General features: G+C 34.8%; 1 protein-coding gene across 1 annotated transcript in view; it reads right to left on the bottom strand.

Moving 5' to 3' along the window:
- The window catches only part of LOC110018394 (endoglucanase 8), a 19,875-nt gene extending 7,813 nt beyond the window's left edge, over positions 1-12,062 (bottom strand). The window contains exons 1-2 of the mRNA XM_020715695.1: positions 11,765-12,062; positions 57-269 (exon numbers count right to left, since the gene is read on the bottom strand). Coding sequence (XP_020571354.1) covers positions 57-269; positions 11,765-11,980 — 429 coding nt within the window. The 5' untranslated portion in view covers positions 11,981-12,062. The remainder of the gene's footprint in view (positions 1-56; positions 270-11,764) is intronic.
- Between the last annotated feature and the right edge of the window lie 4,554 nt (positions 12,063-16,616).

Below are 16,616 nucleotides of genomic sequence, written 5' to 3' on the forward strand. Positions count from 1 at the left end.
ATATGTATATATATATATATATATGTATATATATTAAGAAAGAAAAATAGATAAACCTGAACCCAGAGTGTATTTTTACGTGCGGCAGTTTTGAGAAAGTAATCTGTTCCCCAGCGAATGGCAGCTTGAATATTTATAAGCTCACCAGCAGCTTGGAGCTGATTGTTGTAGGCGAGGGCTGCCCAAGCTAAAGTGGTTACTGTGAACGCCATCGGCAAGCCGAACTTCACGTTGTCCCCCGCATCATAATATCCGCCTGTAAGATCTAACTGCAATTTAATATTATCAAAGGAAGAAGAGTTAGAATTAGTTTTTAAGATCAGCAGAAATTAAATTCAAATAACAGTATATAATTTTTAAGATCCTTATTTCCTTGATAGACTAAAATACTTATGCAGGATTCAATAAGCATGCTGTTTTGCAGTTCTGGAACATATGACAAATTCAAATTGTGATAAGGTGTTAAAGAAGTTTCGTGGATACAATTTTGCTAGAAATTTAATAAATGAGATTGGGCTCTTTTGATGAAATGATGTCAATATCAAGGTGGTGATAGATGAACCTCAGTTCCTTCATGTGTCTTTTGAGAGGGAGTTATTACATGGGTGGGCTTCTTTTGTATATGCTAGCTCCATTCCTTTTGCTAGATGTGATCATTGGAGCAAATTGATTCATATAGGGGCTATGTTGAGGGAGAGTTGGATGGCCGGTAGTGACTTTAACATGATAATGAATAATTCTGAGAAAGTTGGAGGTAGAAGGGTGAATCCTGGTCTTATTAATAGGTTTTGTGATGCTGTGAGTGAAGCAGGTTTGTTTGATCTTGGCTTTGTTGGGTTTAAATTCACTTGAAAAAGAGAAAAGGTTTTTGAAAAACTTGTCAGTTGCTTTGCAAATCAGGGGTGGATGTCCAATTTTAGTATCTCAAGGGTTCAACATTTGAACAGCTCAGGTTCTGTTCATTAGCCTATTTTATTAACTATTGCTTTCTTTGAAAATTTAGATGCATGTCATTTTTTATATCTAAATGTGTGGTAAAGGCACCAGGATTTCTTGAGGGTGGTTAAAGAAATTTGAAAAGTTAATGAGGTGAGGAATGCATGGTTTATTCTGTGAAAACTTCGTAAAAAAAGTGGCTAATGCGTTGAGAGGTTGGAATTGGAACACCTTTGGTGTTGTACACCAAAAAGGCAAGGTATGTTGAGGATGAAGTGAGGAATTTGGAACTTATAGATGGAGTGGGATGAGTTGGTGGAGGGTCTGACAAAAGCTCACTATGAGTTGTTGCAAGTTATCGAGTGGGAGGAAGAGTTACTAAAGCAAAAGGCTGGAGAGGTGTAGTTCAAGGAGGGTGACCAGAATTCTAAATTCTTTCATGCTTGTACTAAACAAAAGAGCAATCTGAATGATATTATGAGAATTTAGGGTAGTCATGTTAATTGGATTACTGATCAGAAGGAATTGGGCGAGAGTGTTGTGGAGTATTTTCGAAAGCTATTCTCTGAGGAAGACCCAGTTAATCCAATTAAGGAGGATAATTTTAAAGAAGGGAAGAGCTTTACTAGTAAGTTAAATCTTTGTGAAATACCGAATGAGGAGGATATCCTTTATGCTCTAAAGAATATTGATTGCAAGAAAGCAACAGAACCTGATGGATTTACATTATATTTTTACATTTTGTGTTGGGATATTATTAAAAAGGAGGCGACTGGGGCAATTCAGAGTTATTTTAGGGTAGATGACCCTGGACTATTGTTCTCTTCATCTAGTATTATCTTGGTTCCAAAAATCAGAAAAAATCTACATGGGATCAATTCAGACCTATATGCTTAACATCTGTGCTTGCTAAAGTGATTAGTAGGATAATGGTGTACAAAATACAACCTCATCTTCCTTTTTTGATTTCTCCTAATCGGTCGGCCTTCACTAAGGGTGAAGGTATCAAATATTGCATCTTACTTGCTCAAGGGCTGATTAATGATCAGAATTAGAAGTGCAAGGGTGGTAACATGATCCTCAAACTAAATATAAAAAGGCTTATGAATTAATAAGTTGGGACATAATCATCAATGTATTGAAAGGCAGAGGTTTTAACAATATTTTTTGTGGGATAAAATGAAGATGGTTGAATTGCAATAAGTATAATATACTCATTAATGACAACACATATGAGTTTTTCTAGGCTAGAAGGGGCATAAAACAAATCGATCTGTTATCAACTATCATTTTTATAATTGCTTGTGATTATATTTCTTTGATGGTGAACAAGATGCAGAAGCTTAACCCCAAGTTGCAATTCTCTCACAAGGCAAGGATAATGGTTAGTTATTTGACCTATGTCGATGATGATATTCTTTTCTCTACTGTTGGTAAAATTGATTTTAAACAAACATATAATTCGCTAGAGAAGTTTCAGGGCATGTCAGGTATGGATTTGAGTAAGAGTAAATGCAGCATCATAGTAGGGAAACCTGTTAAAAAAAGAGATGAAAAAATGGATGACAGAATATACAGGTTATTCTATTGCTGAATTACCTATCAAATATCTTGGGTTGAAACTTTTGAGAGGAAGAAGGAAGCAAACTCAGATGGATTTTGTGGTGGAAAAAATTAAAAATAGGACAATGGACTGGAAAAATAAATTTTTTTATTAAGGGGGCGATATTACTCTTATTATAAGTGTGTTGAATAATATTCCTATATATGCTTTATAGCTGTTAAATTTGAAGGGTACCACTCAATTGATCCTTGAGAGGTATTTTCATAAATTTATTTAGGCTGGAAGAAAATCTATAAAAATATGGGTGGGTTGGAAAAAAATGTGCAAACTTGTTAGTGCTGGAGGACTGGGCTTTAAGGAACTCCACCATACAACAGAGGTAAACTATATCAAAACGTGGTTCAAATTTAAAGAATGGGCGTCACTGTGGGCTCGTTTTATGCATGAAAAATATTGTAAAGAACAACACACTTTTATTGTTTATTGGAGGGTTGGCGACTCAAAATTATGGAAAGTTATGATAAGGGACGGGTCTTGGGCCGAGAAGCACATCTATTGGGATGGTGAAGATGGAAGGATTTCCTTTTGGAGGGATAATTGGGTATTACAGGAACTTGATTGGGAGGCTGTTGACTTCACTTTTGGTTGATGTCTAGCTTTCTCCTCTTTAGTAGCCTAGGGTCTAGCCATAATACTTTCCTGTTGACTATTTATAGAGAACTAAAAAAAGAACCCTCACCATTAGAAACTCTAAACTCTTCCATGCTCAACTTGAAAGTTTCATATATTGGTTCTAACCTCCAACACCTAATAGGTGGGATCAATATGGGGGAGCTCAAGGGGAGTCCCCATAGGATTGTTTGGCCTTAGAGTCAACCCTCTGGGTTTTGTTCTTGTAGTGCACACACTTTCACCCCACTCACAACCCTAAAACCAAGGCTTATTGACTTTAATCCCTTGATCTTTTGAGAGACTCATGTAGATGATCCCTTAGACTTACTAGCCTTAGGCTAGGGTCTAGCTAAAACCAGTGCATAGAGGACCCAAATGGAGATTCCGTTGGTCCATAGCTCAAATGGAGTGGTTGACACCTCAAGTTCACCAAAATCCACAATTTAGTCTTTTGCCCCCAAATCTACCCAATTTACTAAAACACTCTCAAACCCTAAATTTGACCAAAATTTCTAATTTCACTCAAAACACCCAAATTTGTTCAAAAATCATTTCAAACTACCCAAATTGCCCAAAATATCAAAAAATTTCCAAAATTACCAAAATACACAAAAAAATACCAGAATTACAAAAATGCCCTTAGTGACCCAAACTTTCCCAAAACCCTCAAAATCACTTCAAATGTCCTCAAAATCAATTTTAAGAACTTCATTGAGCTCAATTTGACCAATATGACACATTTTGACTAAAAGCCCCAAATTGCCCTTAAAGGCCTAATTACCTCAATTCATCTCAAATGCCCATCAATTTGATCTCGATTTCCCCCAATTTCAATTTTGAACTCAAATTCATTATGATCAAACTCAATACAAACCAAATCTCAACCCAATTAAATCATTCTTTGAGCCCAATTTCAACCTAAATCCAAAACCCCCAATTTTGCCTCAATTAGTCATGTCTCCAAATGTCATCAAATTGAAAGCCCAAACCCTAAAATTGACACCCAATTAATGTTGAGAACTTTTCATAACATCCCCCTAGATCAAACTGAACCATCAATTGGGCTATAACCAAACCCTAGCCTAACCCAAACCCAAGCCTAACCCAACATCCCCAAATTTGACCAAATGTCCAATTACCACCAAATTAAACTCCCAAATAAATTCAAAATCACTCCAAATCTTTTCTAAACCTCTTATGACAACCATCTACACCAACTTGATCAATCAATTGAGCTTGAACCAAAATTTTGATGAAAATTGAATTTGACGTGTTTTTTATCCGATCGTCGACGAAGTTGCCCAAACGACCCCGGATGACGAAACATACTGCTCTGACACGTCCAAAACATCGATTTTACTTAAGGGGGGATGTTCATTTTACTGCGAGGACGCGTCCGGACAAAAATACTGTAAAGATAATTATATTATTATTATTATTATATAACAATAATAATATAATATAAAAAAAATATTATATCCTAAATCCCTAAGCTTTTAAGGTAGACTTCTTCCTCCCTTCTAGGCTATAAAAACCCCATTTGGGGGAGTTTTAGGTGTGGCCGAAATTTTGGAGAGGAGGGCAGGTGCTGCCAAAATTTAGTTGGTTCGCTTGGTATCCTTGCTTGGGGGCTCAATATTCTTGCGTGACTGCTCGTTTGGTTACTGAGGTATTAGCTTCTTGCTTCATTGCTCAATATTCTTGTTGGTTGGTCGTTGTTCTGGCTTGGTTGTTGAGGTTGATGTAATCACCTTTTCTCCTAATTTTCCTCTTTTATTTTAAAGAGCGACAATCATGTTTGCGTGATGCTCACTCAATTTGCATATGTGATTGTATGAGAAGCTGTGGATGTTAGGCATAATCAACTAGGTGAGAAATGCATAAACCATAAACGATGACATGTTCATATGCAAAATAATGGGAGAGGAAAGAACATAAATGTGGGGGTGTTTCTTTTTTTTTTTCCCTGAAGTTCATATTTGACGGATTTTGGGGTTTTTGAGTTGTTGGGCGGCCCTGCAGCGAGAAAAGAGGAGTTTAGAACATGGGAAAAGCTATTTGAGCATGGTTTTATTTAAACTTTTCTAAATCTAATACAAAAGCTGTATAACAATTTGTTTCAAGGAAATTCACATACATACCACCCAATTATTATATATTTATATTTCTAACACCTGAATCCTCATGATACATATTTAAAAAAAAAGAGTTATCTATATCAGGCATCCTGAAAGAATTTGGATAGTATGAAGGCAAAACAGTAAAGTTTAGGTGCTAGAGAAGTAAATATAGAAGGATTGAGTGGCATGGCATGGATGTAAATCTTCCTAAATTTTGGTGCATTGCTCCTTTTTTTTTTTTTTTTTTGTCTGATCAATTTGAGGCTGTAAGTTGGCTTAGTTTGTTGCTGAACAAAAGGAAATAAGTTTTGTCCAAAGAGATAAATGTGAGACACCACCATTGCATTCTCTATAGTAATTTTTAATCTCTCTTTATTTTGATGGTAAAATGAGCTGGTTTGATTTCCTTTGGTTATGGATATTCCAAACATACGTCACACAACCATTTTTATTTCCAGAACCTTGCTAGTGTTGATCTCTGTTTGATTATAATTTGTTTTAGAAGTAATTAGATAGGTGGCTTTGCTTTAAGCATTGCATATTTTGTTCGTTGTGGGAAAGGATCAACAAGGTAATGATCATTTTAGGCTCATGTAGTTGCTGGAGGGGATAGAAAATGTAAAGAAAAAAAAAAGGGAAATCATAAAATTGAAATTCGACCGCTTCATTTGCAAGAATTTTGACAAGTTGATTTTATGGAAAATTCATAATTGTTCAAGTTGCTTTAGGGGAGTTGAGAATTCATTTGGCTTTTTTTTTTGGACCGGTTTGAGCACTGTTTTGAAAGAAGATTTGGGTGTTGTTTTAGTGTGAGTTTGGAAATCTTTTGGAGCATCTTTTGGAGAGTTTTAAATGAGCCTTTTAAAATGCACATCGCTGGATGTGGGGAATTGCTTGAAATGCGGTTTGGAAATGATACATTTTTTGGTTGATCCATTTGCGAAAATGAAGAAAATGATACCTTTTGGGCTGATCCGAGGATCATTGGGCCGCCTTTTTGGGACATTTCGTTGATCATTTTAGATGCTGTTTTGAGGGCCAATCCACCTTTCACCTCTTCGTTGTTTCAAGTGGATTGATCCCTCCTCTCTCTCACCCCATTTTTCTTATTTTCTTCATTGCTTCTTGGTTTGATTTAGGCGCTTATGTCCGAAACATCAGCACACATATATGACCGTCACTTTATATGGACCATCAAACAAGACTATATGTTGACGGTTCATTTTGGGGTTGGGCATTGATGATAAAGACATTTGGTGGTAGAGCTGAATAATATTCCATTCTACTACATCGAGACCTGACTCAGGGGCTTGACGAACTGCAAGATAACAATATTATTCACCGACACCAGACAAGCGGGACACTCTTGCTTTCTTAGGTTGTTGGCGGTCCTAGCCTGACGGTGCGATCGACTTGTGGACAATTATATTTCTATTAAATTATAAAAACAAATACGATAAGAACAGATACACTGTTTTTAAAAGTATTTTGACTACCAAAATTGATACTACTTTTTTTGTATGCATGAAACCTATTTGCATGCCAAAATATATAAATTTTAAATAATAACTCGATTATCCACTTGTCAATTGCCGGTGTTGGGCTAAGGAGTACCCTCCTAAGTTGGTATAGTATGACACTCTTCTAGTTGAATGTCAGACTCTATACATACAGATGACCGATATTAGCTTTCGAAGTCCCTTGAGAATACTTAAACTTGAGCCTACCCGAACCTGAAGGCTTATAGTCCACTTCGAACTTTTTATTGTTTCACTTGTTATTTTTTTCGAGAGTTCCCTGTGTCTTCTTGCAGTTTTCTTCGAGCTTATTGTGTGAGTCACTTGAGTTTATTTGATAAGTTATGAAGTGGGAGTCCCCCGGGACAAAATGTTAATTTTGGATTTTAATGTCTTAAATAAACTTTATGATTAACCAAAGATAAATGGGTAATATTGAACATAATAAACCTCTTTTGGATGATTGAAATATAAACGATAAATGATAGAAATTAACTTGCCACTTGTCTCATAATAAGAATATATGTGCGATTTTGTTAATCATCATAACTTGGAAGTCAATTCTAAAGGATGATCCAAAAATAATGGGTTCAAGCTATGAAGATATTAATTCACCTATTTTAAAGCCCATCAATTGGTGGTTAGATACTAAGTTTGATATTAATTAGAATTAAAATCTCATTTCATTTAATATTTAATTATCTTGAATTTACTTTGAAAATAGAAATTGAAAGGAGGTTTAATAATGAATTAGGTTTGATATGTGAATTGCCTTAATTGGTATTAGAAAGAAAAGTGAACATAATTAATAAATATTTTAAAACACTTTGTGTCTTACTTTAATTTGAGGTATTAAATGTCCTTAATGACCTTGAATTTGTCCTTTGGGGCACCTACTCATACAACTACCAAATGAAATGCCAAGTGCCCACCTTGATTTTCTTGAGATAATTAAAATGCCAATGTTCATTGGGTAATGGGGTAAATTTTAACTCAACCTTGGGATGATTAATAGAACAATATGATAAGTTCAAAATGAACTCAAAATGTTTCAAGGGATTTTTAAAGTGGCTCAAGGTCATTCCCCGAACACTCTGGAATCTTTTAGATATTTTGAAGAACAAATTGAACTTGTTATATTTCGTTCTAGAAAATAATCCATTAGCATCATTTAGGACTCGTTGGGTCATAGTTTGAGGTTTTTTAGATACACTTTCATATACCCTTGCTATTTGTTTAATTTACCGCAAAATTATATATACATGTTGCAAAAGCAAATATTTCAGTGGGAGCAGCGAGAAGATGACAGGTACGCTTTTATAGTGTTATTTAATTTTTGTCATTTATTTTCACTGCAAACTGTTATAACTGCTTGGGTGTGTACTCTACATTTATTGCAAAACCAAAACAACCATTTTCAAAAACTAATCAACATTTTCAAAAATCTAAAACAATTTGTTTCAAATGTAACCATGAATCCTTTGAAATATCCTAAACATAAAACATTCTTTTGAATTTATGAGATTCCATCAAAGGAGGTAACATGGTTGCTAACGAGATCTCTCCAGTTTAAATGAGTTTCACAACTTGTTTAAGCTAAGTAAATTAAAAAAAAAATAGTGATACCAGAATGAGAAAACTGTGAGATCCTAACCATCAGAACTTGACACACCAGAAAACTTGACCTCTAAACTTGATACTTCTCTCAATCTTTACAATTTGACCATTCTAAAACTTAAACTCGTCATGATGACGAGGAGCTTGGAGCTAGCATTGTGGGCAACACAACCATCTTCAACAACAAAACATGTCTACACCAACTAAACCATTTCTTAGAATTAAATAATAATCTATAAGACTTCAAGATTGTTTGCTTATGCAACATAAATTCTCAACTTATCTTTAGGCCATTGTATAACTCTGCCATGCAATTTAAGCCCTAACCAGTTTTAGTGATTCCGAGATTGTTGTTCTTCACGACCTAAAACCTCACATCTCCAGACTATTTGTGTGATCATTTCACACGATTATAAGTCCTAATTAATAAAATTGGCAGGATGAAACACTTAAATATTTCTCCTCTAAATTGAAGCCAAAATAATAGGATAACTTGGAAAGTCACTGAGGGTCTCCTCAGAATCCCTGACATCCTCTAGTTCTTCTTGCTTTAAATTTTAGAAATAAATGTTTCAAATTTGAGTTATTCTCTTTTCACATCTCTTTGTCCGATCTCCTTGAAAAGTCATATCTTTTGAAATTCTTGAAGATAATATCCCCTGATTTTTATCGAGAGTTTTTTTAGGTGACTCTGACTATCTAAGATTTAATTAACTATAAGAGTGCATTTATAGAAAACTTTTCAAGAACCCAACTTAATATAACCCCTATTTAATTTTTCATATGAAACAAGAGAACTTGTTGGGAAACTTGTCGGCTTACATTATAATAAAATGGTTTCACAGACCAAACATATGTTATATATTTCTTACTTTATTTGATCGAGTCTCACCCTCAAGTCTTCTGTTTATCTTTCGGGATATATACATAGCTTGAAGTATAGTGTTTTTTCATTTGAACTATGAAAGATGTGAGATTAATTTGATTTCATATTTTTCTAAACTTAAATATATAGATAAATTAAAAGTCTTTCCGAAACGGGCGACGAGATTTTGATTCCGGCAACCGACAAATTAATTTGATTTCATATTTTTCTAAACTTAAATATTTAGATAAATTAAATTAAATATTTTTCCAAAGCGTGCGACGGGATTTCAATTCCGGTGATGGATAACTTTCAACAGGCAACTCCTCAACTTTTTAGTGTCTATAGAGGTGAATGAGGCCACTGCTAATTTTTAGGTGGCTGATTTTTGGATCAATGGGCAGTGGAATATATCTATGCTTAGGAAAAATGTGGGCTCTTTTAATGCATCTTACATCTCCAAGACCCCTATAGACAGTACAAGGAAAGATTCTCTTCTTCTTAAACTTCCTAAAGAATAGCCCTTTGCTAAGGCAATTTACTCTAATTTACACCAACATCACAAAATTAACTGGGGTGAGTGTAGGGAACTATTTCCTTCTATGTCTTTCTTCTTATAGAGGCATTACCTTATGTTAGTACCTTATGATGAAATTTTAAAACTAGAAGGGCTAAGATTTCCTTCTCAATGTGTTTTGTGCAAAAAGGATGAGGAAGACGCTGTTCACTTGTACTTTGAATGTCTAGTGGTAATGAATATCTGGAAGATCCTGAGAGGGAAATTCCAAATTTATGTTCCTGCATCGTGAGGGGAATTGGAGATTGCTGTGAGACCTAGAATCCTAGCAAAAAGAAAAATCATATTTTGGAGCTCATTCCTCATATTACTATGTGGTTTTTATGGATGACACACAACTCTATCGAACATTTGGGAAGCATCGTCAAAGAGGATCATATAATGACTAATGTTCTTTTATATTTACAAAATATTGTAAAGTTATGTTCCTATAAGCCCTCATTATTCAATGGCTTAACTTATTTTAACTCATGGGTTTGTGCTCTGAGTGCTCCGATGCAACCTAAACTGGTTATGTGGAGCAAACCTTCACCAAATTGGGTGAAGGTAAATGGTAATGGAGGTTGGGGGGAGGGCTGGCTGGCCCTGGAGGAATTTTTTCGAGATTACAGAAGAGAAAGTGTTTTTTTTTTGTGCATCTCTTTGTTCGCCTGAAAATGCATTAGAGGCAGAAGCGTGGGTTGTGTAGATGGCTGTAGAGAATGTTAGAAAGGCTAATTGGAATTTTTTGCAGATGGAGGTTGATCCAATACAACTGTTGGAGTATCTTAATGGGAAGAAGGAAGTAACCTAGAATATTGTTATCTGTGTGAACAAAATTATTAAGGATATTATGACAGAATATTGTTATCTGTGTGAACAAAATTATTAAGGCTATTATGAATATGACTCGTAACGTTGTTTGGAACTTTCTTTGCAGGGAAGGGAACCAGTCTGCTCACTAGTTGGCAAAGAAGAGAGCTAAAAATTCAGAAGTTGAGTTGAGGTTAACCCCTCGCGAGGTTCTGCTGAGAATTATTCATAGAGACATTTTGGGAATCCCTTACATAAGGATTTAAGTTGTCTTATTTCTGGTTTGATTCTTTTGGATATTGGGTATAATTTTTCTTTTTCTTTTGATTGGGTGAGTTGTATACTTTGGAGGTGGAACCTTAGGTTTTAAGTTTTTTGTGTGAGTTGTATTTTGATTTTTTCTAGAAGGATCTACCTTCATACCCATTATACTTATTTACCTGATGTCAATAAAATTCTCTACATGGTTCCTTAACTAGATATATATATATATATATATATCAACTTACTTATGTATGATGTATGAAAATATGTATTAACTTTTTAAAAGTTGAATTAATAGAGATATTTTATATCAACTTACTTATGTCTGATGTGTGAAAATATGTATTCACTTTTTAAAAGTTGAATTAATAGAGATATTTTAAATATGAAAGATTTGAATTTTACTAATTCAATAAATAAAATTTATGTGCCACATATGTAAATACATAAGAATTATATATATATATATTATAAAATTAAAATAAAAATGTCTTACAAGGTGAATGACCTGGTCTATTCTAGCAAATTAACTATTTATCTATCTTTCCATGTATATAAAATTAAAATATGGAGAATTAAATGATATAATTATGAATTGAGAAATCGATCACTTTATAATATCATAATACATGCATTATGATTTTATGATGAGTTTGACGTTCAAAAAGCTACCATATAACATTGACGATAAAATTTTGAAAAACAATACAAAATTCATCTAATTAACGAAGTGGGACTAAAATTTAAAAAACGTGCTGACAAAAAAAACTATTCGATAAAAGCCTTGAAAAAGCTAGAAATGTGTGAGAGAGACGAGCTAGCCAGGCTAATCAAACTCACATTAGCAAACTTGCCATCTTCCATGGCAGAGTCTCCCCTCCACGGGATCCTTGTCCTCACAAGCTTCCCTGAACGCTGAGCCTCCAAGAACAGCAAAGACTTCGTCAATGCCTCCCTGTAGTTATGTTCATTCGCCCTCACAAACATGAAGTATCCATCACAACAAACCAGCCATGCAAAAACAGCCACAATAAGCGCTCCAGGAGTTTCCCTCATTTTCAGAAGCTCTGTATTAATTTGCAGTATAAGAAGAAGAAGAAGAAGAAGAAGAAGAAGAAGAGTTGGGGGAGGAGAGAAATGAAGGAGAAGGATCTATGGTGCGTGGAAGCACAGTGAGCAATTTTTTAAGCTTTTTATAAATGGTTGGAGCGGTTGGAAATTGCTTTGTTTTTTTTGGGTGGAGTTAAATTAAATTGGTTCTGTTTTAGTTCCTCAAGATTTGATGCCATCCCTACGTTGCCTGCCGGCGGGTTTTGGTTGCCAATCATGAGGAGCGACGGAGAGGATATGGTGGATGTTTTATTTATTTATTTATTTATTTATTTTAATTTTTTCTATGTTAATTATATTAAAATTTATAGTATTTCTAATAATAGGAAGAAGGGGCGTATACATAGAAACAGCATGAAGTCTTGTGAATTTAGATATATAACTCCTAAACTTTAATTTTTACATTTATAACACTGAAAGTTTGTATTATTATCACATCCAACATGCCACCATCACTATTTTCTTAAAAGGTGCATTAAACTTTTTCCATGCATGATTGGCTTTTATATTAGCGGGGCCAGCTTCACACCTGTTTATTCGTGTGAGATAACATAAAATAAGATTTGGATGTTATTTTCATAAGTATTTAAGATGTGATAATTAGATATATAGAAATTACTGCTTTAATTATCGGGAGATTTATTCGTGAGGAAGGTTGGTTAACAATTTGCAGGAGTTGCGTGAGCTGTGAGCCACATTGGCCGTCATTGGTTATGTATGTTGTAATGGTGAGCTACAGTAACATCAGTGGGTTATAGAAGCTGGAGTTGTGAGTCACAATAGCTTTAAATAGCCACATAAATCTTACTAATAATCTGCAGTAGCGTTTGTAGGCCACATAGACAAGAGTTGGGGCCTTCGTGAGCTGGGAGTCAAGTAAGATGTAGTGGTAAGTTGCAATGATGTTCATAGGCTAGAAATACCAGAGTTGGGAGTTGCATGAGTTGTGGACCATATAGACTTTGTTGTTCACATAAGTCATAACAAAGAGTTGAGATGATGTTTGTAGGGTGTAGGGAGCAGAGCCGGAAGTTGCATGAGCTTTAAACCTTAAACCACATAGGTCGTAGCTGATCAAGTAGACTATAGTGGTGAGCTGCGATGATGTCCGTACGTAGGTCGCAAGGGCCTAAGTCGTCAGCTGCACGAGTGCACGAGCACACGAGCTGAGAACCTCATAGGTCATAGCTGGTAATGTAGGCCATAGAGGTTGGAGTTGAGAGCTGCACGAGCTGTGAATCATATTGGTCATAGTTGATCACACAGATCGTAGTGGTGAGCTACAAGGAGAGAGATTTTAGAGTCTGGAGAAAGCCACTGTCTTTGGAGTGCATTGTTACATTGTCTTTTAGAGGCATTATTGCACTACATTTAGGCTGCGTTGTTACTCCGTCTACGAGAGACATCGTCACAGTATACGTGGGTTGCATTATTACATTGTTACATTGTCTTTTAGAGGCATTATTGCACTATATTTAGGCTGCGTTGTTACTCCGTCTACGAGAGGCATCGTCACAGTATACGTGGGTTGCATTATTATACCATCATCGGGGTGTGTCACTGCACTTTATTTGGGGTGCCTTATTACATCGTTTTCTGAGTGTATCATTACATCAACATCGGGGTGTGTTGTTGTATCGTATTCCGAGGATGTTGTCACACCTTCTTCGGGTGTTTCGTCACACCATCATCTAAGTGTGTTGTTGCACTGTATTTGAAGTGCGTTATTGAACCATCTTCAGGAGCCGTCGTTGCACTGTATGTGAGGTGCACTGGTGCACCGTAATCAGGTGTTGTTGCACCTTTTGTATGTGGGTTGCGTCGTTATACTGACATTGGGGTGTGTTGTTGCACCATATTTGGTGTGTGTGCTATGCCATTTTTGGGTTGCGACGTTACATCACCATCGGAGTGTGTCATTACATCATATTTGGGACGCATTACTACACAATGTATTAGACTATGCATTGTCTCCTTGGGTGATTCACTGCTCTGCAATGTAAGCTAGAATTTTAAAATGCATGTTGCGATTCCATAAGAGACTTCACTGCAAGGAACATGTGGTGGTCGGTGGTGGTTGAAGATGTACGGTAGACAACAATGAGAGTTGGCTGGAGGCAGCGACCAAAGTTGGTCGGAGGCGGTGAAGGCGGCGACTATTGGAGTTGGCAAGAGTTGGAGGCGGCGACAACTATCGGAGTTGAGCAGCAGAGTTCGTCATGTCAACTGTTAGAGTGAGAGGTAATTGTCTGCTTTGTGGTGCATAAGTGATGATCGATTTTAGCCCCTCATCCAAGCTTATGGCTTCTTCTGGGTTAAGGTCTAGGTCTCCTTCTCAATAGAGGGCAGGGCTTTATTTGTAAAGTCCATATTACTAATAAGAAGAAATTTAGATCACTCAATCGGATTACTCAGAGAGATTTCCTTTATCGAACAATATTCAATGAACATTTGAGTGCCTTAATGTGTTATTATTGAACGATCTTGGGCTCGTTGTATTTGTCTCGCCAAGACATTTGATTTTACTATAAACATGTAAGATTTGAAACCCATTTAACTTTCCAATTATGGACTAAAAGATTCCATAAGTGGTTTAACGACTTGATTTGGGCTTAAGGCGACTCGAATTGGACCAATTTCAAGATCATTAAGTCCGTCTCATCGAGCTAGATAGTTTGATTATAAGTTTGGAGTTCTAAATGACTTTTAATTAAAGTTTGAACATTTTTTCCTTAAAAAAATGTCTCGAGAATTATGTAATATCCTGAGGTTCGAGGAAGAGGATGAAAATTAATTTGACGGTGGCGTATCAATGACAATGAGAAATATAATAACCAAATAAATATTTTTCATAATAAATTTACATGCAATAAAAACATTCAAAAAATAAATAAAAGGTCTTCCAATTAAGAAAAAATCACCTCCCTTGGAAACAATCCCGCAACCCTTTCTATAAAGCATATTGCTTCATAAATCCTACATTCAAAAATCCATGTCAAAAAAGTACTCAACAAGTTGAACGTCAAAGGCTAAACAACTAAAATAATCAATGTCTCCATTTTTTATAATTAATTATTTATATGGGTTTCCTCTAATTTATGCTTTAGTAGTTAGATTATCATAGAATGTATTTAGCATTTAAGTAGGTGTAGGACATTTGAATACATTGATATATATGAGTCATTCAATCTATCATTAATGTATTCATAACTGCATGCTAGAGTCGAGCCCAAGGGCTCAACGATTACATCCTTTTAGCCTATCAGTATCACACATAGATATCTAGGGATCATATCATATAATATATAATCAAGTGTTTGGAATGATAACTCATGCACATAAGCATATCCATCAGACAAGCTAATTAAATTTGTTATATCACTCATATATATATACATATACCTTAGATTCATACACATATATTTGTATGACCGTCACATTATTGAACCATACTCAATCACTCATGTCATTTTTGACCTTCAAATGATCACATACTATTTGAAGTGCTACGATATATCATATCACTCGTCACTACTACGTAAGCATGTCATACATGAATACGTAGCCCATTTATATCATCATACAACGAGCTGTAGGTTTAGGTTAAAAGTGTTCACACCTTAGTAGTGAGGCCCTTTAAACTTGAGACTTGACTAGTGATTATAATAAATTGAACATCGTTACATGTTATTAACTTCATAAGGTAATAAAAATCAATAAATCATAATCAATTCTCATATGATCGTGCTAGAAATATGAATAGCTTAAGATATGTGATCCTAAGTATTTAAGGCATACATAAGGCCAACTTTGTGAAAAAAAATTAATTTCATTTTATAGAAATATCTATTTATCCATATTTTTAAAATAAAATATTTTAAAATTATTGTATTATGATGATATACTCTAGTCTAATTGGATCTTTAGGATAAAAATAAACCTTGTGGTCTTATCAAAATAACATGAGTAGTCTCTCATCCGTATTGACTCATACACACTTAGATGTTGTGATAGATTCGCCCATAGATGTTTGTTTAGTTTAGGGTATGATGTAATTAGAAATTTTCATATGTGTGGCCATTGTGATATACTTTACTTGTGTGTTGGCCGCATATTTTATGTTTTATTTTTTAATATGCTTTTGTGAGAGATGCGCAGTAGATTAAGAATATATATACAATCTTTTAAAAGGGGCTATAAAATAAATAAAATAAAACACATTTTCTGTATGTGCTTGTAAATTGATTGCTCATGTTGGTAATAACTCATTATGTATCGGGTGCTATATACATTTATATTTATAAATATTATCCTTTATTTTAATGAGTTGCTTCAATATTTGTATGATTTTTACTATATATTTTTTAGAGACTAGGTAGAGTCTATACTAATATTAAAATATGAACGTAAGTCCCTCATAAGCATCTAGGGTCATTTAAAGATGAGGATTTGGAGTTGATAGCTTATGTCTTATACATTCATCCATCCATACAAAAATACATACATACATACATACATACATATATACATACATACATACATACATACATACATACATACATATATATATATATATAGATAT

This window comes from Phalaenopsis equestris, unplaced genomic scaffold, assembly GCF_001263595.1.
Source record: "Phalaenopsis equestris unplaced genomic scaffold, ASM126359v1 Scaffold000021, whole genome shotgun sequence".
In the NCBI taxonomy this organism is placed as follows: Eukaryota; Viridiplantae; Streptophyta; class Magnoliopsida; order Asparagales; family Orchidaceae; genus Phalaenopsis; species Phalaenopsis equestris.